Below are 24,502 nucleotides of genomic sequence, written 5' to 3' on the forward strand. Positions count from 1 at the left end.
CCATCCTGCAGCTGTAGGTCAGGATTAACTCCTCTGAACTAAATACAGGAGAACTCTTTTGGGGATTTGTACCTTATTCATTTTCAAGCAAACACTCAAATTCATTTCAAATTCACACAAGAACTGCAACAGTTTCACCTAAATCAGATTTTCTACAAGTTAAACACCCCTCCTACACTCAGATGTGATTGTGAAACTACTTTGATCTCTGTTCCCAAATTTATTGCTCTGTGTAATCCATGACAAAATATAATGTGATTTACTGTATCTCTATATGACAGCCCAGCAGCTGACAGAACTTAATAATTTAGCATAAGAAAAAAAACCTTCTGGCACCAAAATATACAAATCATAATTGAGGCACTTTAGTATCACATTACAATGAAGCATATGCAGACTGATCATAAGAACTTCAAAACAATTAGAATTCTTTCTCACCCATTTAATGAAGGTGGGTTTTACTCCACGATACGTTCTGCAGCTGTAAGCAAGTCATTTTGGAACACACTTGTTTCTTCACATTAAAGACTCTGAAGGACTAATAACATCATTTTACCCTTTCCCTATTTCCCAAACGCTCCTTCCCCTCCAAAAAAGAAGAAGAAGAAAAAAGCCACCTGCAGCTTTTCTGTATTATAAAGATGTGAAGAAACTGCAAATAAGTGTAAACAATGCCTTCAGATTGTGCCATAATTTACATACGCAATAAGGATGTTTTATATTAGTTTGGTCTCGATAACTGAGCATTTTTTCTAAATAAAGCTATAGTAAAAAAATTCAGATCTCCAAATACTGACCTAAGCGGGGATGCGATGGACATGTTCCATAGGGCAGCTTTTGCTTTGGCTTGTGCTGACTCTCGGTTTGGGGGACTTGAGAAAGTCTTTGGGTGAGGGATGCATTACCCCAGAAACTTTCAAGAAAAGTAAGAATGTGGAGCTCGTGGCATGGGATGCAGGAGAAATTTCCACTTACTACTTACTAATTCCAGGTAACAAACACCAGTTACTGCTGTTTGCATAAACAAAACCATGAACGAGCCCCAGTGAAATCAGCAGCGATTGCTGCCGGTACCGGGATCCAGTAACAGGGCATTGGTTGTAGGATCTGTCCTCTCACCCCTGGCTAGGCACCCAGACCAGATGGTATTCATTCAATAATTCTGAAAGAATCTAAGAATGAATTGGCTGAGTTGTAAAAAAAAAAAAGAAAAAGAAAAAGAAAAGAAAAAGTAATCTCAAATTACAATCGGCTACCGTACTGGAAAATAGCCAACGTTTTTCTGGTTTTCCTCATGTTATAATGAACCCTGGGATGTAAAAATAAGTAAAATTGGTAAATTAGAGAAAACTGTAACCTACATGCAATCAGCCTTCTCCAAGACACATAGTATTGCGGAAAAAAATAAGGAGAGAATGAGGTAATGATTCAATTGGGCTTGAAAAAATATCAAATAAAGTTAAAATAATAAGCAATTGTGTATTACAAGATAAAGTTGGTGTGTTACAGTTTGTTTGGATAGTGGAGAAAGGCTCAGGAAACTATTGAAAAAATAATTAGAACAGTCATTCTGCCACTGGAAAAGCCTCCTACCCTTCGTAACCAGGAAAGTTGAGATTGAAACACCAGTTGTACTACAAACATCAGGCATGTCCTCCAGCAGCAGGGTGAGGGGCCCCCGCGCCCGCTGTCCTCTCCAGGTGCTGCCTGCAGAGATTGCACAAACCTGGCCCCTTGTGCTCCCCCAGCACCCCCAACAGCCCTGTTGGGGATATTAGAAGTTAAATCCCTGCTTATTCCCATTAGTGACTGGTTGTGAACATGCTGCTTCTAAAACTGTTTAATCCTTTTTTGAACCTGCTGATAACATCTGCCTTCACAACCTCCACGGAAATCAATTCAAGCAGCTCGCTATCTGTTGTTTAGAGAAGTACCTTCTTTCACCAGTTTTAAATTAATTTCTTATTAGTTTCCCGCAACTACGCCCAAGTTCTTGGGTGGTAAATAACAATTCAGCATTCACCTTATCCACCATCTTCATAATTTTGTGAGTCTTGGTCTTATGAATATACACCAAAGGCTACAACGTGGAAGTTATAGAATTGAGAAAAAGCAGAGAGTGCCCTGGTGTGGCAGAACTAGAAGTGGTGTTTGGACACAGACTTGTGACTGAGAGACAGAGAAGACAAAAAAAACCCACACGCGAATACTTCTTAGATACCTTAGATTAATACCAGTTGGTTGAAAAAAACCCAAACCCCCCAAAACCCACCCAAGCTTCTCAAACAACTAACCAAGTATAATTGATATTACAGGGAATGAACAAATTACGCTGAAAGACAGGCCGTATGATACAGCTCTAATTTTGATTATATCAGTCCTTGCCCTGTTGAAAGCTATCTTTTTAATTCTGTATTTTGTCATAATTTATCATTTAGCTCAAGTATGCTTATTCTTGTCTGGTTCTCATTTCTTAACAGTATTGCATCAGTCATTTTAATTTTTAACCCTATGGCGTTATTTGTGAACGCAAATAATGTGGTGCTTGATCTCTCCAAATATTAATGAAGATGTTAAAAAGTAAGCCTAATGCTCATGGATGCATATTTTTTTCCACAGTGACATTATACCAACTATTCTTGGTTATCTCTGGAACCAGATTTTTAAATACAATTGATGACCAGAAATCTTCCCTGTTGTTTTCTGGTTTGTTTCTTCCGAGTTGTTTGCCTTTTTTTTTTTTTTTTAAGGAGGTAAAAGCAGAGTAACTCTCTGTCAATAACTGAGACTATTGCTTTGAAATACCTCCAGTAGGAAGAGCGCCATAAATTCTGTTTAGTCTCATTTGAGTGAAATATCCCTGAGATTATTCTACCATATTTTTCTTCATGTTTGGCTCTGTTGATTGAAGACTCTTCCAAACGGCTCCCCAAAGGGATGACGCAATTCCTGTGACCATGTTCTTGGTCCACTATCATCTTTCCTTCTTTTTCTTTGGAGGAATAAGGAGAAGCAGTGCAAAAGGGGACACACTAGAAAGGAAATCCGTTTTCTCCCCTCATCTGTGAGCAAAATTTTATTGTAAGATTTGCTGTAAGGGTACTATAAAGACAGATTAAATAACCTGCACTTCTTGTGGTAACATACACTAACTTTGCTACGCAAATCTTTTCTCTTTTTGAAGTACATTTCTTTTTTCTTGATCTTCTAGGCTTTTGGCAGATTTTCTCCAACAAAGCCAAAGTACTATGCTCATTTTTATGAATATTAGTTGGTGAATCACTGTGTCAGAAATGTTCAAGAACCAAATGTAAGTAAATGTACACAGGCTCTACAACACAAACCCAACAAAAATATTACTACTCTGGAACAGAGAGATAGTATCATAGACAATAGTTCTTGGGTTATAATGAAAAAAATTAAAAGACTTAGGAAACATCCAACTCTTCTTGGTAAGAATTAGAGGCTCTTTAGATTATTCATAGCTAAGGCCTAAGCAAAAGAATCTATGTAATAGTTTCAAACAAACGCTTAAAAATTTTAGTCTAAAAAAATGGCACATATACAACAACTGGTGGAGATCCTGAATGCATTCAGCAAGGAGAAAAACATACGTCTACATTATAATTAGATACCAATTTAATGATATCATTATACTTGGGAAGAATACATGTCCACATTTTATGGTTGACCTATTTGACCCCATGTAAATAACCAAGGCATCGCTGCAACGAGTGTGAAAATAGTTCATCTGGATGCTCGCAGAAACGAAGCTAGCTATAGTATGGCTATTAGCGTTCAAGTTAATCAAGTGAAAGGTGTCACTCAGATCAAAGACTCCATTATGCTAAGAAGTCTAAGCAGGAACCTACAGAATTGCTACAGAGATAGTCCAGTTGCCAGAAGGTCTTAGATACAAAGATGGAACCATTTTTGGTAGTTAATGAAATGTAGAGTTGGCAAAGAAGAAATACAGCTAGAGAGACGGTATTCAACAACATAAGCTAATGCATGCAATGCTTATTCTTTATGAGCAGAAGCAACTTAACTGCTTAGGGGAAACTCAATACTTTCAATAGAGTATCTCTTTAATCTCTGAAAATGTCATATTCTTTCCCTTCATCTTCTCTTTCTTTGCCAGTGCTGAACAGTATGACATCATCTGTATGAGTACTGACAATAGTGCCAGAACAGATATTGTGAATTAAAGATATTCCTACATATGCAGTATGAAAATACGCCCAATGAGTATGTCCAGCTGGACTGCAACCTAGGGCTGTATTTGCTAGTTAATTAATCCAGCATCACAAAGCTTGACGCTAAAGGAAGGACCGAAATGCTCTCTAGGGCACATTATCAGTACCTTATTTGCAAACTGTATGCAAGTAGAAGTTGTTCAAAAATGAAGCATCCAATTATAGGACACTGTCTGCAGATTTTTGAAAAAGGTCCTGTCACAAAAACATTATATTACAGCATAACTATTATATAGAATAGTTATTCTTAATTAGAGAAGCGGTCACTTACACATTGACCTTAACTTTGAATTCCCCAGGCATTTGAGTTTTATGTGGACTTCTCACCAGATGTAGGTGGAGAGATTGTAACAGATATAGACTAGAAAACATTGTAAATGTCAAATCTTATTTAGAATAACAGAAATCTCAGAGTACAACTAACTGCTACATCATTAAAGTCTACAAGCACGATTTGCACGGCTCTGGCCAGGTTGCATGCCATCTTGGAGCCCCATCTCTCCAGAGTGAACCATTTCATAACTGTACTAAAATCAGAAGAATTGCGGTCCAGAAACTAAAGTGTTTGACTCTCTCTTTTTTTTTCTTTTTACTACAGCTTCATCCTGTAATCAAATCTCTTGTGCGTTCAGTACAGTCAATACACAGAAATGTAAATTACTTCTCCACAAGAAAAGCAGCACTGAAAAAGAATTAGATGTTCCTGGAACCTGCATAAAGATTTAACAGGATGAGTCAAAATATCTATTTAAGTATAGAAAATAAGTCAACAAAAAGCTAAATGTTGAAAATTATTTAGAGAGGAAAAAAACCCAAACGCTTTTTCTCCCACTCCAATTTAGTCATGTGCGTTGCTCAAAGAGAGCTTTTTTTATGAGGTATTTTCAGCGTTCCAAGGTTGCTTCCTTGGAGCGTTGTTAGCATGTCTACTGATCTGCTCGGGTCGTGCTTTCTGCATGCTCATTTTCTTTGCCAAGAAAATACCACAGATGAATGTTACAAACAGTTGTGTTAGCCAAGCTTCACATCTGCACGCACTTAGAAATGCAGTTTGTCTCTTGCTTTTAGTAATTCCTGGCAAACCTGAAAATGCTCATAAGCTTTGTACAGTCCATTACACCTGGCTGATTAGCGTTCATGCCATAAGTACTGCTGATGCAACCTATAACACACCTGTCTCTCTGCTGAAATTAGTCATTAGTGGAGCCTAACTACAGTACTATGTATTCTTTAATATGTTTATTTCTTAAACAGTTTGTTTCATTTCATCATAATGAGGTATGACTTCAAATAAAAAAAAATTACCATCACATCAGAAAATGCTATAATCACTATAATGAAATGCAAGCAAATTAAATCTATACTTTAAAAGTAAATAAAAATCATTATGATTGAATACAAGTGTTCTTCTGAAATGGTATTTAAGATTCCTTAACTAATAGACAAGAAACAAATTGGAGATATTCTCAAGTAATTTTTATGTTAGAGGCAGATAACAGATATTATGAAAGTACTGAAGTCCTAAGAACACGGTAAGTACTGTTTCAAATTCTCCATGCAATCATCTTGAATTTTTGTCTGATTTATGTCCAGCATGGCTTATCTGGCCTTAAGGACATTAAAATTTGTTATCCTTATCTGATAAGGTGGGTTTGTGTTCTAATAGAAATACCACGTTATGTCTTAAAAGGTGAGCAATAAGGTGATTAAGTGTGATCGGGCTGTGGCACCTCATCTAGCAAAAAGCAAGGCTGAGGATGAACCGCTGCGCTGCCCCAGCAAGAACAGCTACCTCTGCGTCGTGTTAGCCCAGCACACGCCGAGCTGCTCCTGGATCACCTCAACTCTGTTTCTGTGGACCAGGCTGGTGAGAAGGACCTGGCTCACAGAAATCTTCCAACTGCGGTTCAGGTAGAGCCCTCGTCACCTTCTCCAGCGCTCCCACAGCTCAGGGGGCAGCACTCGGCACGGAGAAGTCTTAGAGGTGCCCAGTTTGGCCACAGCGGGTTCAACACTACTCGTTATGTGCATATTTAGGTCAGCTATAGCTTGCTTTGTAAGAAAGTGGTGGTTAACTGAAAATAAGACCTGCAACAGGGAAGGTCACTAGAAAATTACGGACTTTTCCCTTTTGTGGTGGGCTGACCCTGGCTGGATGCCAGGTGCCCACCAAAGCTGCTCTATCGCTCCCCTTCTCTGCTGGACAGGGGAGAGAAAATATAATGAAAGGCTCGTGGGTCAAGATAAGGACAGGGAGAGATCACTCAGCAATTACTGTCACAGGGAAAATAGACTCAACATGGGGAAATTAGTTTCTTTTTTTACCAATCAAATCAGAGTAGGGTAATGAGAAATATAAACCAAATCCTAACACACCTTCTCCCCATCCCTCCCTTCTTCCCGGGCTTGACTTTACTCCCAGTTCTCTCCACCTCCTCCCCCCAGCAGCACAGGGGGATGGGGAATGGGGGTTTGGGTCAGTTCGTCACACGTTGTCTCTGCCGCTCTTTCCTCCTCAGGGGGACGACTCCTCACTCTTCCCTGCTCCAGCGCGGGGTCCCTCCCATGGGACACAGTCCTCTGTGAACTTCTCCAATGTGGGTCCTTCCCATGGGCTGCAGTTCTTCAAGAACTGCTCCAGCGTGGGTCCCTTCCACGGGCTGCAGTCCTTCAGGCACAGACTGCTCCAGTGTGGGTCCCCACAGGGTCACCAGTCCTGCCAGCAAACCTGCTCCAGTGTGCGCTCCTCTCCCCACGGGTCCACAGGTCCTGCCAGGAGCCTGCTCCAACATGGGCTTCCCACGGGGTCACAGCCTCCTTCGGAGATCCCCCTGCTCCGGCGTGGGGTCCTCCATGGGCTGCAGGTGGAGATCTGCTCCACCGTGGACCTCCCTGGGCTGCAGGGGGACAGCCTGCCTCACCATGGTCTTCCCCACGGGCTGCAGGGGAATCTGCTCCGGCGCCTGGAGCATCTCCTCCTCCTCCTTCTTCACTGACCTGGGGGTCTGCAGGGTTGTTGCTCTCACATATTCTCACTCCTTTCTCCAGCTGCAGTTGTGCAGGTTTTTTTCTCCCTTCTTAAATCTGTTCTCCCAGAGGTGCTACCACCGTTGCTGATGGGCTCAGCCTTGGCCAGCGGTGGGTCTGTCTCGGAGCCGGCTGGCATTGGCTCTGTCGGACATGGGGGAAGCTTCTAGCAGCTTCTCACAGCAGCCACCCCTGTAACCCCCCTGCTACCTAAACCTTGCCATGCAAACCCAATACACCTTTATTATTATTTCCAAAACGACAGATGCCATGTTTATTTTTCCTATAGTGCAGGTTACACAGTGTCTTTGGGCAACCTATTAAATATTTTCCCGCTCATCATTCCCTAGTGACTGGGAGATGCAAAAACTGTCAAAAGATACTTCCTTTTAGAATCACAGGTTCAAAAACATTACCGTACTACGTTTATGGAGCAACTTGCCGGCATTGTATGCTGTAATCATTAACAAAAACGAATCAAAATATTACAATAAACAATGCGCTATCTTTAAAGTTGAGATTTTTAAGCAACAGAAAATTAAAGACTCAGTAAATTGTGTGTCCCTAAATATTAAAAAGCTGTCTCCAAATACCATCAAATATTTAAATGTCCAGTGCACTTGCAATGAAAACTGTTCCTCTCTCTGCCCCCCACTCTCCTCCTTCCCATCCCCACTGCAGCAGGGTTATGGGGAGAGCAATACCATGGGAAACCTATATCTCCTGCTGCCCATTTTTACTTCAGTTTTTCACTTGATAGCCATTTCTTTTGTATTTCATCATGTTCATGTGAACAACAGTCCACAATTACACAAAGCAATCCACACAGAAATCAGTATTACTCACAAAACAGACTACAGAGGAATGAGATCCTTCACTTGGGAATGGACTGACCTTCAGATGTTCCTCAATAGTCAGATGTTCCAAGCCTAAACAGTGAAATTCAGCTTCCCCTCAGATTTTTAAGCAATCTTTACAGAATTGGCAGAAAAAAGTAAATTTAGAGGACATTTTTTTCTCCCATATGGTCCTAAATTTCAAGGTAACAAGAATTGCTAGGAAAATAAAAAGACTTTAAAAACAAGTTTCAAGACTCATGCTGCAATTAAGATGCCTTTTTTCCCCCTCCCCTTGGATAAAATCTCCTTCACCAAAGTTCTGTGGACCTTAATAGGATCAAGATTTGAACTAAGTTAGCTGAAACTGTAACTTTCCAGTTTTAAATGGAGTTTGCCCTCTAAGCTACTTTGACTTTTGGACTTTGTGGCCCATTTCCACAGCTCTACATTTAGAAGACAGAAACGAAGCAGAATGGTAAATGGAGATTTGAAGGTAATGCAAGGTATTTTCACATCTCTGTGAAAGACTTCCCAACAGAGATACTTTCTATTTCCCCCTCCTATCTTTTACTCAACATGTGCTCTTCTGATTAGAGGTAAAAAATAGGGAAGTAGGTTAAATAACAAAAATTTCAATAGCAGCTAATATAGCTTAAAATTAGCAATTTTTTTTGAAAAATAGAAAAAATCCAACAAATTAAAAAAATAATATTTCTGACAGAAATGACAATTCAAGACTATTAAAGATATTGCCCTATGAAGGATTATTTGTAACTTTAATTTGAGGATGTAAAGAAGTTAACTTTTCTTTTGCTATACTACACATGTAAAAAAAGATCAAAGAAAGAAAAGAATTGAGATTCAAATTCCATTTTTAAGCAAAAATGACAATGTCTTCCTGAGTTAAAATTAATCCTTTAATGATGAATTTCAAAGGTTTAAATACTTTCTGTGACCTTGGCTTTAAATAATTATGCCAAGCGGAGCTTTCCTTACATTCAGAAAAGATTCTGAATTGTTGATCACAGCCATTTTAATGGCTTCAGGCTGGCTGATTTCCAACATAATCCTCCGAATGCTGTTTAAAATTACAGACCAAGAACCTGACGCAGGTAAATGAAATGTCACTTTCACAAAGGCTGTTCAAACAGTATATGCAGATTGTTAATTTGTGCCACTGTACATCACTTTGCAATAAAAAGTATGATTTATTACATTAATGCATGTAAAAGATACTTCAACAACTATCTGCTTACATACACACAGCATCAACTATAAATATTAAGTAGGGTATTTTAGTTTAGCTTTTGAAATACAACTCGCGTGTTTTAGCTCATATCATCCCTAATGTGGTGAAATACTTGAATTCCAGACACCGGTACAAGGGGATGCTCAGCAAGCACTGATGTGCAGTCAGTGACCCCACTGAACAGAATGGGGAGGGAAGCCTTGATGTATCTGAAACATTAATTTCTATTTTCAAGCCTTTCACAGAGTCCTTGCTCACCCGATGCACACAGGCAAAAGTAGACCAGCCGTTGTTAGCAACTAGACCCAATTTCCTTGCAGTTTTAGCCTGAACTTTTTTCTCCTTGAGAACTTTCCCTCTTTTTAAGGGAGAAAAAGCTTGGTTAGACAGAACTGCCCTTTCTACTCTACCTATTCCAGCAAAGAAGTGATTAGCCTAGTCCTTGGCTGGCTTTGCCTTTGAAATCTGGATTTTTAAAGCCCTGACAGCTCCTGAGCACCGCACAGTTATCCCCGCTCCGCACTGCCCAGGGCTGGAAGCGGCTGCCCCAGCACCGCTCTCAGGGAAAACAGCTACAGCAGCGACCACTGCCGCTGCGTGTTCAAAGAGAAGTCTTTCATTATAGAACCACAAAACTTTCCATACTCGTGCCGTGATTGTGGCATCCGATGTCAGATCTACAGCATACGTCTGGTTTTTCAACTCAAGTGACCTCTAAACGTTTTACCTCAGTGAAACTTTGTCTCTCTGATTTTTGGGGCGATTTCTCCCCTTTTGCCATGCCACAAGAAGCAGCCCTATGCAAACCTCTTACCTTGTCCAAGGCCTTCTCTGTTTCTGCCACATGTATCTTTTTGAGGTCTAATGTCATTTTTTCGGCTTCCACTTTCAGCTTATTCACTGCTGTCTCATGGTCTCGAGCTGCCCTCTGCTTCTCCTCTTCCCACTGATGGCTCAGCTCCAGCAGCTGCTGCTTCCGCTGAGCGTTTACCTGAATAAGCTCTTCCCTCAGCACGTGGATTTGGTTCTCCATATCACAGATAACCTGAAATAAAGAACAAACAAAGTAAAACAAAACCAAAAACCACCACACAACAAAAACCACAAATCAAAACCCACTTGATTTTCTCAGACAGGCTGTTAGCTGGCTCAAAGGATTCTCTGTTCCTCTTCTTGGCCTCTCTTATTGCTCGTCCCCTTCTCTTCCTATGTGCAGATGAATACAGCTCCCCCCTGCCCACAGCACGGATGGACCAAGATTTACCTTTTTGGAGGGGATGCCCCCACAGGTGAAGAAATACAGTTTGTGGCAAGTAATCACTATGTGCAACGTCCATGCCTTCTCTTTTTTTTCCTTAAGAAATGACCTGCTGCCTTCTAATGATCTATCAGTGTATCGCCAATCATTTATCAATCACTGCTACAGATTATAGACTGTGTTTCATCATAACATCCTAACGTGCACCAGGAATATATCAAAGAACGTCCTCCTTTGGGTGAGGGAACCAGAGCACGCCGAGAGAGGATGACACGGGCTGATGCCGCGAACCCTTAAGACTCTGCAAACACAGTATAGATAAGACACACGACCTTCAAAATGCAAGACACAGACTTCAGAATCCACAACTCTCTTTTATGTGATCACAGATTCTCCTTCAGTCCTCAGGAGCAAAATATGTTGTGCGAGGCAGCAGTGGCATCAGAAGTGAGGGACTCTGGAGCGGCAGCAGAACAGCAGGGGGTCGGCTCACCGCCTGCCTTCCGGGGGGGAACTTGAAAGGGTAAGGAATGAACGTTATATGTGGTAAAGCTGTGTTACTCCTCAAGTGTACAGAATACAGGAGTAGTAAGAGTATACATTTACTACTTTAGATTTACATTTGCATGTAAGTCTTATTAGTTACTTTTCTAGCTGCATTTCTTCTGTAGCTTCTTAGATGAAATAGAGGAGCATCGTACCTGGGACATAACCCGCTGTGCTTACAGCTAACTGTAATGCGTGACGTTGCAAGCACATATATGTTTTCATTCATAAATATAATTCTGAAAATTAGCATTTGCACTAAAAAAACCTCACACAGTAGTTCCCCCTTTTTCCTCCCTGCTTCACAAGAAACTTTGTGGTTCTGTGGAATTCTTTCATAGAGGATGTGATAATATTGAGATGAAAAACTGATGTTCTACCAAACAGATGTAGGTGACTCAGCTCAGGCTTATTAAAGGTTTCACAAGAAAATCTGATGAAAATTACTGTATATTTAATGATCCCATTGCCCTGGAACACAGTTACTCATTCTAGAGCTCTGAACTGATCTCTCTCTCCAACTACTATTTTTCTTCTTTAGATATTTTTAATATACTGGCTGTATTCAGCTAAACCATCTATTTGCAGTCTCTGAGAACCACATTACTACAAATTGTTGAAAAAGAAACATTCATTTCTGACCAAAGTTGGGAAATGAATGACTATCAGATATATTGCCTTGTACATTAATATCCCAAGACAGATTGTTATAAACACTGTGATCTGAGAGAGAAAAATCAAGGCTTGAAAGTTTGCCTATTTTTTTCAAACTATTTGAACTATATGGTGTAATAAAAGACATGTTGTCTCCCCTCAAACCTTCAGCTGTGTCCTTCAACTATCACAGCTGTAATACGTATTAAATAATATTAACCATTTCGGAAACTTATCACAGGACTGACTTTTACTTCCATGCTTTCTTAATTACTCCTTGGCATTATTTCCTACTATGTTAAAGGTAAAATTTTGTGTGTGTATGTGTAGAGATGGAATGAGCACATCATTTTTATACAGAAGTACAGCACAGGCCACATACTTCAGCTATATCAGAATTATCTCAAACATGTGTTTCATATAGTGTAATCTGCACTAGATCCTTTCCTTCCGTTCCTGATCTTTTCCTCTACACGTTTAGTTTTTTATTAAATCTGTATACAGACTAAAAATGTAAAGTACATTTTAGTATATAATTATAATCTACAATATATTTTTATAATTCTTTCAGAAAATAAGTTGACCTCAAGATCATAAAAAAATTATAGCCTAACTGGCTTTTACTTAACCAAAGAAATGCTAGGCCAATTAAGATAACAGCTACAATTTCTATAGGATGACACGGTCTGATTTCTAAACTGACTTATGTAGCATTTGGGTTTTTTAATAGCTGTTCCAGTGCAAGTCCTGCTTGGAATAATAACAATTATCTTTTAATCTGTGAGAGCTCTTTTTGAGAGCACATTCCCCCTCCACTACCGCTTTCCATTCCCCCACCCCTCCTTTTTTAAAACAAAAAACTTTCTTAAACTTTCGGTCCTCCCCCGTATAAGTGAAACTAAGATATTACATTGCTCAGAAGTTTCCTAAAAAGTTTGATAAAATATTTAGGATAAGAAGCCATGGCTAACTTCTTATAATAGAGGGAAAATTCATTCATAAATCATATTACAAGCCAAAATAGAGACTGCATGAATTCCTGACTCAACTGTTACGCCCTTCTGCTTTACTTCATTCTATATTCAATAATTCTTATACAAAGCCATTAGAAAAATCAAACAGCACAATATACTGTTTTCTACAGCCACATGGAAAAAGTAACAGCTCCAAGCCTTCAGATTCAAAACTGGGGAGCCAAAAGATAGTGGCCTGAATGTTATAGGTAAAGTAACAGTAATTAATATGCAAAGGAGCATTAATGTTGGACCTAATAGATGGCAAAAGCAGATTTGGTTCTATTAGGAAAGAAGAAAGAATCTGAAGACAGGGTGATGGCAGTGAAACTAATATGATTAAAGGAGTCCTTTTGGAGCAACTTCACTGCTAGTAAGATGATGTTAAGAGACATCTAATCTCCCCAAAGTGACTGGAAAAAGCTTATATTGGGGATCACAGACACAGTTCTTGTCAATTACTTTAAAATAAGTCTAGTTCTCACAGCCAGATTATTTTTTCCCATAAACAAAGTCACTGGCAGAAGCAGCTTACAACCGAACAACTTGCTGCATAAGACAACCTTGTGTGACATGGATATCTTCAAACTGCTAAAGGAAATGAATCCCAAAGTCTTCATCACTAAGATTCTGCTATTCCACATGCCAGGTTTAATAAACTATTATTAGACTTAAATGTAGGCAAATTAGTACTACTAGGAAAAAAAAAAAAAAAACCACCAAGGTGACATAATTCTCAGTTCTGAAAAATCCATTAAATATATAATTTAAGAGTAACTGTCTTTTCTTAATGATTCTGTGGAAAAACAAAAGATGCAATTACAAAATCTCACTTCTCATGCTTGAGATCTGAAGCTATGATGCTTGCTTGGTTTCTTTGTAAAATTGAATCCTCTTTCTCAGTATTGGTTCTTAAATTCTTTCCCTGGCTGCTCAAATCTGTTTGTGAACCATGCCTACCAAACTCTTTGCATGGTCCAAACAGTAACACAAATACAAGAGCTGCTGTGAGAAATACACATTTTAAACACTCCACCAGAGCAAATTATTCCTGTGCTAAGCATAAGGCTTAAACATAAGAAATAAAGACTTCAGAGTATATAACAGATCCAAAGTTTATTGCTATTTGCTGCCTTTTATGGAATCAAAATGTTACAGTCTCTATTTCGGTTGTATAGGTAGGAGTAAAAGAAAGATCCGTATCTTTTTTGCAAAGCATGCAGAAGTTCATTGTGATTCCACAGGATGGCCATGCCATAGCAGCATGCCCCAAAGAAGAAAGTATTTTGTAAAATGACTATTAATCCACATACAGAAAAACAAAACCAAGGAAAACACTAGCTTACAGAGTTTCCCAAATGGAACAAAAACACAAATACGTAAACTATGTGACAGGGTAGAGATTTCACATTAATTTATATGGCATACTTGTATGTCTGTGTATGCATGTATGACAATCCCATAGCTGAAGAAACTGCTAGCTGAGATGGTGATTTCTATTTCTGTTTCAAAGGAGGAACTTAGAATTCTAACTAAGAATATCTGTGCTGAAATAGTGTCATAAAAAGGGTGGGTCATAAGCCCACAGCAATTTGCCTGTAGGGAAAAAATAGACTTGAAAGAAAAAAAGAAGGTTGCTCACTCACTTTGGCCTATTTAAAATGCCAATAAATGTACTGCATGTTATTTGGAAGGAAAACATGTGCTCTTAATTTTAAAAAGTAAATTGCATAAGAAAATATAAAGTTGGCAAAAAGTTTAAATTAAAATTTGTTGCTGATGTCTGAAACTCTGCTACAATTATGTGCAACAGAGATGACAAATGGACTGAATGACTACAGTCTAATTAAAAAAAATATATATATACACATACACATTCCCTTTATTTTTCAGGAGCTCCTACTTCAACCCCATGAAGCATTTACTTGGATCAGTTTCTAAGGAAGAGGCTGGAGCATGACTGCATCTTTTATACTCACAGTGATGGAATACATGGACTTCACTGTCTCCTTCCCAATGTATTACACACCAAACCACATCCACCCCATCACCATATTCAGCTTCAAATCGTGTTGAGGGCATTTTAAAGTCACAAAAACAAGGCAATGCAGAGTTAAGGTCAAATCCACTCTTAACTTACTGAGGCTTAGATCTAGAGTCATTTAGGTGTTGCTTCAGCCGTTTTTACAGTAAGTGACTAACATCTCCCAACAGATGAAGTTGCAATAACCCTTCATTGCTCTTCATTGCTGAAAGTACTCAGGCAGCTGAAATAGTGCATCACTTTTAAAGACCACTGCTTTTCTCAAGTGGATCATGACAACTCTTCAAATTGAGTTTCAAAAGTTTTCTGCACTGGGCTAACTTGGCTTCAGTTGGAGAAGACTGCATAAGTCTCAATTTGCTGTGTTTAATTTTGCTTGCATGTAACATTTAAACAAAACAAAACAAAAAACACCCCAAGAACCTCTGAGCAGTTCCACGGATTTAGCTCAGATATGAACTGCTTGGTTGGATGATCACAATGATCCTTTCTAGGATAATAACCTAAAATATTAGCCTGTAAGTAACAGCCAAATACTTGAACCACTGATATGCAGCTTCTGCCTCCGTATGCCAATACTTCCTCAGCATTTTCTCAACTGGAAGAACATTAAAATTAGCACATGCATTTGAGCAGCGCGCAATGTGAAGCCATCAGCTGAACCCTTCTGAAAGGCAGATTTGTTTCTTTGTGTCTTGTTACGCTGGTGCGATGTGACAGAGATGGATGAGGTATACATAACATTTGTATCGGGTAGTGGATTATTATTGAAAGGAGATCAGTCCAGTCAAGGGAAAGGAAGTCTGTAGTAAAAACAAATCTCACTTTGATGATGAAGAATTAAAAGGAAAATAAGGAACAAAGTAGAAACACCCAGTGATTCAGTGGTGACAATGAGTCCCTTTTCACCCACGATGAGTGCAACGTCTCAGAAGAGGTGGATGAAGTATCCCATCCCAGTCACAGAGCAACTGGTGACGTTTACTGTAAAATACCTTAGAAGGGATTATCTGTTGGAAGTGGGATTCTGAACTACTTTAGCTTTGTTATTAATAAACAAAGGTTTATAAAGTGCTGAGAAACAGATAATACAAGTTTCTCTACCATCACAAAAATAAGCAATGCATCTAACATAAAAGAATGCTAAAAAAGTAAACGATTATTGTTTGCAGCTCTAAGCTTAGAAAAAAGTGTAGCTGTAAGAACTTCAAAGATACGTAATGTTGATTTGTGTTTAAAACAAAACTGGTTTATATTAACAAGTCTTACTACTACAGTTTCAGCAAGTTACAACAATCGGTCTTACACTCGATCTTATTCCGGTTTTAGGGAACTATCCCCATGATTTCTGCCCTTAAGACACAAAAGAGTTAGGCAATCAAGTGCAGTACCAAGGCACAGTCCTAATGGCTCTCTGATCTTCTTGTCCACAAAGCATCCTGTTGAGTTGGACTCACTGGTTCCAGTATACCTGCCTTTCTCCATGCCAGATGAATTTCAACTGTCCAGTTCAGCCAGCTGGCAGCTGTATTTGTGGCTCCTTTGTAACACGACAATGATACAAAGGGTACACAGCAGTGCTGAAAGAGGAATCTTTTTGTTTAAGCTACAATCTAACCCTGAAGAGATATCAAATCTAAACCGATACCTTAAAGGAATTTTGAATTAGCAAGTCATTAAAATCTAGTAACTTGAGTTTTTAATGTCTTCGAAATAAAGCTTAGTAATTAACACAATTATGTCCATTTTAACCAACTATATTGAAAATATTTTCTATACCATAGCAACTTCAGTTAAAATACATTAAGAATTGATTATCCAATTTTTCTTGTGACTGGTCAAATCAGCAATTTGTCAATATTATGAGTCCTTAAAAAGATAGATTTGATTTGCAAAGAAAACTACTTCTGCAAATGTCACACACATTATCACATGGGTAATGATGTGGCAGAGCGCAAATTAACAGGGATAAGTAATAAACAGCTATTTAGCTTTCACAGCACAATCTATTACAGTGTCAAGTTTAAATGCCTTTTGGGTAAGAACACATAGGCCCATCAATATGGTAATTAAGGGAGCACATAAATGAAACGGTGTGAAATGAAGTGAAAATGAACAAGAGTTCAATGACCAACAGGTTGGTCTCACCTCCTAAGAGCGCTGATCAAATCTTCCAAAAAGCATGGGGCTGGGCAAGCTCTTCCAGAAGAAATGACAGAAGTGCAGGAACTCTGCTAGCATCACCATAGTTACAAGGAGTCCTGATCAGTAGTCTAGTACTTCCTGGAAACTCTAAAATATCAGCAAAGCTAAAACTTCAATACTCAGAGAGATGCATTTTATTATATGCTTATATAGTATTTTGTGCATACCTACGTGTTCTCATTCTTGAGGGGAAAAAAATTCTGTCTGTAACATTGGTGCTATCGCACAACTTCTTAACTAGAAGACATCTTTATCCTATATATGACTATATTGCAGTAATGGGGTGAAGTTATTAATGCATTCATTGATCAAATGTTCACAGTTTATAAATTAGGCTGTATAATATCAAGTTTAGGTATTCTCTTGTAGGAAAACTTACACAAACCAATGCTGCGCTCACTAACTTGCATAGCGTACAAAGAGTGGCAGTTCTCTAGACTCAGATGAATGTTCAGTGTCAAAAAAACTTATGCAAAAGCAGTGCAGATGGCAACCATAGTACTAACATTAAATGTTTGCTGTTCAGCAGTGTAAAATCTGAACCCCCATATTACAAGGCTTACGCAAAGGTATATCAACTCCATCTCAACACTATCCCAGCTTTTCTCACGTTTGCAAATGTACCTCTGACATCTCTCTTGAAAATATCCACTAAGACTTGTAAAGTGAGGTGTTGAGCTGCTAACTTACATATTTATTCTATTAATTTTAACAGCATTAAGCTGCTTTTAAGCGTCAAACCTCCTTTGTAAGATTCTTTACTTGGACTGTTTCAGCACTGTGTATGCTCTGAAATATGCCTCTAACATTTATGAATCTGATAAAAGTATATTCCTACTAACCCTGCGTATTTTGTATCTACTAGAGTGTTAGTTCGGGGTGGGGGCAGGTTTAACACCACCCTACCTGTACAGTGCTACTGGAGGCTACACATCACTCTCTTCTTCGTATTCAAACCATCATCAACTTCATTTTTTCCCCTGCACTTAACGTAGTCCCCAAAAAAGTCCAACACCCTTTAAATTTTCTTAGTAAGGCACTTCCTGCATATTGTCTACTACTGTTCTACAGCTTAAGCATTTTCCTGAAACACCATGGAAGTGTTGACGCATGAAGAACAATAAAGAGAAGTTACCTTCTGCTAAGCTCTATTTTCAATAGAATGAATTAAAAGAGTCTATCCATGTCATTCCTATAGAGAAACATGCTTAGGCATTATTTCCATAGATAATCTAAACCCCAAACTGTTCACTAACTTTGCCATGTATTTCTGAAGGCTGAAAAGAAATATGGAAGGCTCTGGAATCAAAATGCCAGTAGGAGAAATTACACTGAAAATATTAGCACCATTCTTGTTTCTACACCTCTGACTACATGCAAGAAAGGAGTAGCAAATTCTCAAAATCTGTGTGTGACAGGATATCAAGAAAAACACAAGTTTTGATCTTTCTTTCCAAAAGGAGTACACTGAAATAGATCTGGACTTTTAAAGAAGCCAGCTAGCTGCCTAAATCCCAGTTAATGTAAATGGCACTTAAACTACAAACTGTGCTTTAAAAAAAAAAGGGGGGGGGGGGGCAGGGGGGGGGAAAGAAAAAAAATCAGACATCCATTTGAACAGCTCCACAAAGAGCTTAAAATTAACAGAGCTTATTTTGATTTCTTAATTTACATAAGTCCATTTGATTCTAATTTAGTTAACAGCGGCTAGAAAGCAGAACTTCATGTAGGTTGGTTATTGTCACTGCCTTCCTAATAAAATGATTTTTAGTCAAATGGAAGAACGTCAAGCCTACACGTGTAACTAAACAATACAGTGCACTGGTGAGTAAAAGGATTACTTACCAAGTTGAAATTGAGATAAATGTAAATAAATTTTCCATTTAACAGTTCTAAAACCTGGAAAAGACTTGGCCCTCTTGCCTGGAAGACAGATCCAGAACAGTTTCTTATTACCTGATTTACTGTATTTGCTTTGAAATAGATTAGTGAGTCAAAACCTAAGACATCCAGCCTTCTTTCTCTTCTCTTTTCATCTGATGAAAGAAGTGTTTACATTTGTATTTCTCTTTGTACAAACAAAATTATTTGAATAAGACTACTAAGAGAGCTACCTGGAAAGGACTAGTTGGAGGACCCATTTCCTTGTGTCTTTCTTCTAAGAAATTTAACGGAGACACTCAGCTGGGCACCTAGTAATCTACATAACTGTATTAATGTAACTTCAATATGATAGAGATAAAAAAAAAAAAATCAGCCATAAATACCTGATTAATGCATTGATCCCCTAAAATGACTTGTGAGAGCAGAATATAGATAAAATAGAGAGTGGCTAAAAAAATAAATAAAAATCTGTATCTAATACCAGGTTTGCTGCATCATACAAACTGTAACAACCTATCCCTAAACGATGATTGATGAAAATTACACCAAACACATATGTTTAGCCTTCCCTGTTTTCCATTATGGAAAAATATAAAGCTTTCTTTTCTGTATTTCAGGATTTGCACGGAAAATATTCCTCTTGGATGAATGTTAAAGATACATTCAGATCTCAAATAACATTGGAGCAAAGCTTGTTCCGAAAATGAAGAAAAGCTACTGATATTTAAGGAAGGATAGGCCTTTTCTGCAATGGAGTACAGAAATGGAGGCTAAAGATCTCTGCAGAGGACTGGGAAGAACTACCCATCAATCTGAGAGTATTTTTGTGTCCAGCATCCCCTAAGTCAAAGCTTTTAAAAAACATTTTCATTTAAATTTTCCAAGTATTAAATTTAAAAGCATTAGCATTTCCTGAACAACATGTAATTCTGATTTAAATGCAGACATGATGTATTACAGATTTAAGGATTACTACAGACATTCATCTCTATGAGGCAGCAAAATTAAATGTATTCTAATTCCTAATTTGTTCCCAGAAGAGGTACAGGCTGTATTGTCTACAGGAAATGTCTTTGCCCTGTCAGCTAATGAAAAGACTTCATTGTAAGTAAAAAAGCTGAAACACCCCCCCCCCCAAAAAAAAAAAACCACCAGAAAAGCATCACACACTTCTCTTTTGGATGCATTTGTTTAAATTACTGCTCAAAACACATACATCTTTTAAATATTCCAGAAGTTTTACCCCACGCATCCTGTAAAGGTTTTATGGTGACTTAATGGAAACGGCATCAGCTGTAAAACTTGACAGGACAAACATAAGACAAGATGCAGATACAAAGCCTAAGTAATAAGCTGTTCATGCATAAGATATCTCCCATCTTCAAGTTCTGAAGTTAATACTTGTAGAAATGCAAACTTTGGACGCTAACTCCCGTTCAGGTCATCTGCCATGACTATCCATCTCCTCAACAGGCCATTGAGGGCCTTGAGGAAGACTCGAAGTTCATGCTACTGTCCAAGCTTTGCCCTGACCGTTAATCAAGTTGAAAAAAAGTAACTTTTCAAAACGCTAGCATAATCATAGGAAGCCAACTGAGAAACCTAACACTGTTATTCTCTGAGCCAATGACTAAAGATGACTTAAATGCACTAGCCTGTGTGTAGTGTTCTGCTCTACTAAAGAACCTAATACACCAGGAAACTCTCTCATTACTAATGTCATGCTGCTATATTGAAGATGACAGTCTTTAACCAAGCATGAAGTCCTCATTCTTGGTCTCATGAATGGCAATATGTGTGGGCAGAAATCCTGAACCCACTAGCTTCAGAAATAAAACCCATCTCACTTACAGGTTAAGATTTTGAAGAAATAACCAGCTTCTAACTTTGAAAAAAACCCTCATTTCTACAAGGCAGTAACAATAGTTGCAGTATTTCTGTTAATCAATGAGCTGTGGTAAATTCTTATCTACATTAGGTGCTTACACAAATAAGATGCAGAATTACACACGCATGTGCAGCTCTTGACTTTCTCCTTTTTGAAATGAACTCCTAATTAGAAGAAGCATATTCTAGTTGACTATCTTTAGTGTCAATCCTTAGATCAAACAGATAAATTTGTCACCTCCATCTGAGGATGAAACTCCTAGAGAAGGAGGTCTTTAGTCCAACCTAGGTGTTAGGTTGGAGTCAAAGGCATCAGCTCATCAGCTGATGGTACCTGTTCTGTACTTCGTGCACACACATACAGCTGACACCATTTCTAGTCTCCCTCTCTGCACCTTCATTCTCAAGTGCTGGCTGCGCTATACCCGTCGTCTCGACAGTGGCTCCTCCGAGTTCAGAGACCTTTTGGAAGCACCACGCTCCACAGCTACCAGTTCAGAAAGACAAGATCAATCACAGGATGATCTGTACAAAATAAATGAAAACTGTGTGCATAACATTTCTCTTCTTGGAATCGAGAGTATTTTTGGCTCAGTATCTTCCTCTGGCACCTTTACATTGATCTCTATCCTTTTCATCCTCCTCAGTTTGTCCTTGAATTCAGTTGATGCCACTTCATTTTCTGAATGACAAATAGGCCACTGCATCCTGGGGCAGGAATTTCTTCAGATTTATTTATACAATTGTTTCTAATATACTGTACTTAGAATAAATAATATATAGTTTAAATGTAAAATCTAAATACATACCAAACATGCAAATTCTATGAAACACCAGTAAAATAAAATAACCCATAAAATATATCCATTTATACAGGTCAGTGTTTATATTTACTACCTGCCCCCCACCCCAGCCCCCGCAAAAAACAAAACCAACCTCCAAATTGCATTAAGCGATCAGGAGCCATGTATCACTCCTAAACTGAATACTCTGGCAGGGAGCAACCATTGTAGGAAGGGCTTGAAGGAGAAACTGTTGACTGGAGGCAGAGCACCTAATGGAGCAGTCTCCCTTCTGCACAGCAATGAAGCACAGTCTTTTAAGAGGACATCATTTGCAGACTTTTGAAATCTACTGCTTTTACTTTTCTGGAAAGCATCACTGTTTCGAAGGACACAATCTTATTGTGTAAAAGTAAGAAATCGTGACTACGTACCACATTTCTGCTAACATGAAGCACAAAGATCAGGCAACTCTTGGAAAGATTATTTCTTGAAAAACCACGAGGTGGTATTCTTGACAAATGGCATCTGATGCATTTGTTGAGACAGAGATTTCAGTTTACTTCATACGCATGCCTAATTATCACATTAATGTAGGCTACTGCTATAAAGGAATAGCAAGGCTGTCTCTGCTAAACCTCCTTGAAACTCATGCACAGAAAAACAAACATTGCCTTCCATATAAATGACTACATTAGAAGCCATTACTGATTAATGCTGTGTATTTTCTCTCAGCCTCTGATGCAAAAGATGCCAAAGAAACGTTATTGCAAGTGTTTGTTTGCACAGCTTTAGAAATGATAGTAATCTACTAAGTATCCGACACAATACTCAGGTACAGCAGGTGAGAATTAATTGGTACCTTCCCCCCCACCCCAGAATTTCAGATGCTGAAACTGCTTCTCCCTTTATTGAACCAGCTCGGCCTAGACTAGCTTGTCCCGCAGTGACATGTATATTGAATACAAATCAGACAGCATAGCTTTAAATCTGTGTTGCAGCTCTCATTTCCAATTCGAGAACTGTACTATAATCATAAGCTTCTGGTGGATGAAAGGAAATCAGCTCTCTGAATATTAGCTAATGCCACATTTGCAAGTCCTGAAGAGATCTGTGCTGTTTAAAAAAAAAAAAAATAGATCATTTCTCGTGAACCTATATATATGAATCGCTTTGTACTGCTCGACTGATAGAAGCGATGCCTGTGCTGGGATTAAACCCTTTTCATCATAAAACCTCATCTGGTTCGGAGTCCAAGTCCATCAAACCTTTTCCCTTTAAAGTCCCGCCTTTGATTCTACATCAATTTATTCAAACCGCAGCTGGGTGGCTGAAAACGAAAGGACAGCATCATTTAAACCAACCATGTTCCTAACTTGAAAGAAGGGCTATAATTAAAAAAATGGGCATAAAAGAATGGAAATGGGATAATATTTTTTAATGGTAGTTCAAAGGCCGACAGATGTCAGAGCCTTTGAAGATGTCAGTACACTAAGCAAGAAGTTGCCATTAAATAGTTTGCCTGAGAGGTGAAGCAGCTTTTTAATGACTGAAAAAGCCCTTGCAGACACATCCTTGTGTTTTTAATTTGTCAGAGTTTCTGCAGTATTTTCTGATTAATGACATATGATTATAACTGCATAGCATACATATTTTTATACTTTGTTAAATGAATACTTTATTCCACATTCCTTCAGTGCCAGATAAGAACAGGAAAGCTTTACTACAGAGTCCAAAACTATTCAGATTGCTCAAATATTTATGGTAATTTGAGGGGATTGGCCAGATACAGAGCTACTATGTGTTGCTACCTTTTGTTCTTTAATGGTGCTATTACTACTGCCATCACAATGTGCATGCATTAAGTGAGCATGTGACCCAGTAATGCATTGTAGCCTTCTTGTGCCCTAAACAATCAGAGCTTTCATAATTCACTGATGAACAAAGTCATCAAATCAAAATAACATTTAGAAAAATTCCTCAATTGATCCTGAACAATACACACAATGGCTGCCAATGTATTGTAAGTGGAAAACAACTTTTCTCGGAAAAAACCCTATTGCTAGGAAACACGTTCAGAAGAAAAACACCAATATTTATAAATACAGATAAAGTCCCCATCGTCGGCTGAGAAGACACTCCTGCAGTATCCTTCATCTCCCTGTTAACATATGCAAATTTTTTCTATTTTCACCGCGAATGGAATATGTAGCAGCCCAAAGCCCAGGGACAATTTCTTTTGCTCCCAGGAGTAAGCTCTCAGATCACTACAACAGTCTTTTGTGAAAGTGCGCCTGCCGAGCTGAGCAGGCAGAGCACAGGGAAGCACCCCAGTCCTGGGAAGGGCCAGGAAAAGCCAGTACTGCATGCCTTGCCTTGTATCACACCTTAGAGAAGTCATTCATATGAAAGCACGGTCATTACAAGGGTATTTGATTAATGTACAGTTCTTTCTGCTCTTCCAACCTAGATTCAGCTTGTTAATGGGATCATAAATAGAAATATGATGGACTCGGCTAAAACTTAACGTACAGAGAGATTGGAGGTACCTTAGCAGAGCTTTGTGAAATCAGTTGCTGGTCTCCCTGGAACATTTACATGACTTCGTAAGTATGAATATTTGGCTCGTTGCAATCTATATCCATCAGGAACCTCTTTGTAATAACCGTGCTGCCTACCACCACCATCATGAACCTTCTCGAGGGGAGGAAGATAACTGTCAGATACTCACTGCCATGCTGAAATCGCACGCATTTACGACTGGAGATGAAGAAAGCTGTTAGCAACAAATGTTCTGCTATGTGTTCAAAACACTGTATAGTTACCCAACTGCAAAAGCAAGTGCTGGAAATTTTGAA

At 38.6% G+C, this 24,502-nt stretch overlaps 1 protein-coding gene across 1 annotated transcript in view; it reads right to left on the minus strand.

Moving 5' to 3' along the window:
- The window catches only part of CEP112 (centrosomal protein 112kDa), a 174,732-nt gene that overhangs the window by 54,889 nt on the left and 95,341 nt on the right, over positions 1 to 24,502 (minus strand). Inside the window, exon 18 of the mRNA XM_010578736.1 lies at positions 10,186 to 10,416. Within this exon, the coding sequence (XP_010577038.1) occupies positions 10,186 to 10,416 (231 nt within the window). The remainder of the gene's footprint in view (positions 1 to 10,185; positions 10,417 to 24,502) is intronic.

The sequence above is a fragment of the Haliaeetus leucocephalus genome, unplaced genomic scaffold (assembly GCF_000737465.1).
Source record: "Haliaeetus leucocephalus isolate CR32 unplaced genomic scaffold, Haliaeetus_leucocephalus-4.0 Scaffold646, whole genome shotgun sequence".
Lineage (NCBI taxonomy): Eukaryota > Metazoa > Chordata > Aves > Accipitriformes > Accipitridae > Haliaeetus > Haliaeetus leucocephalus.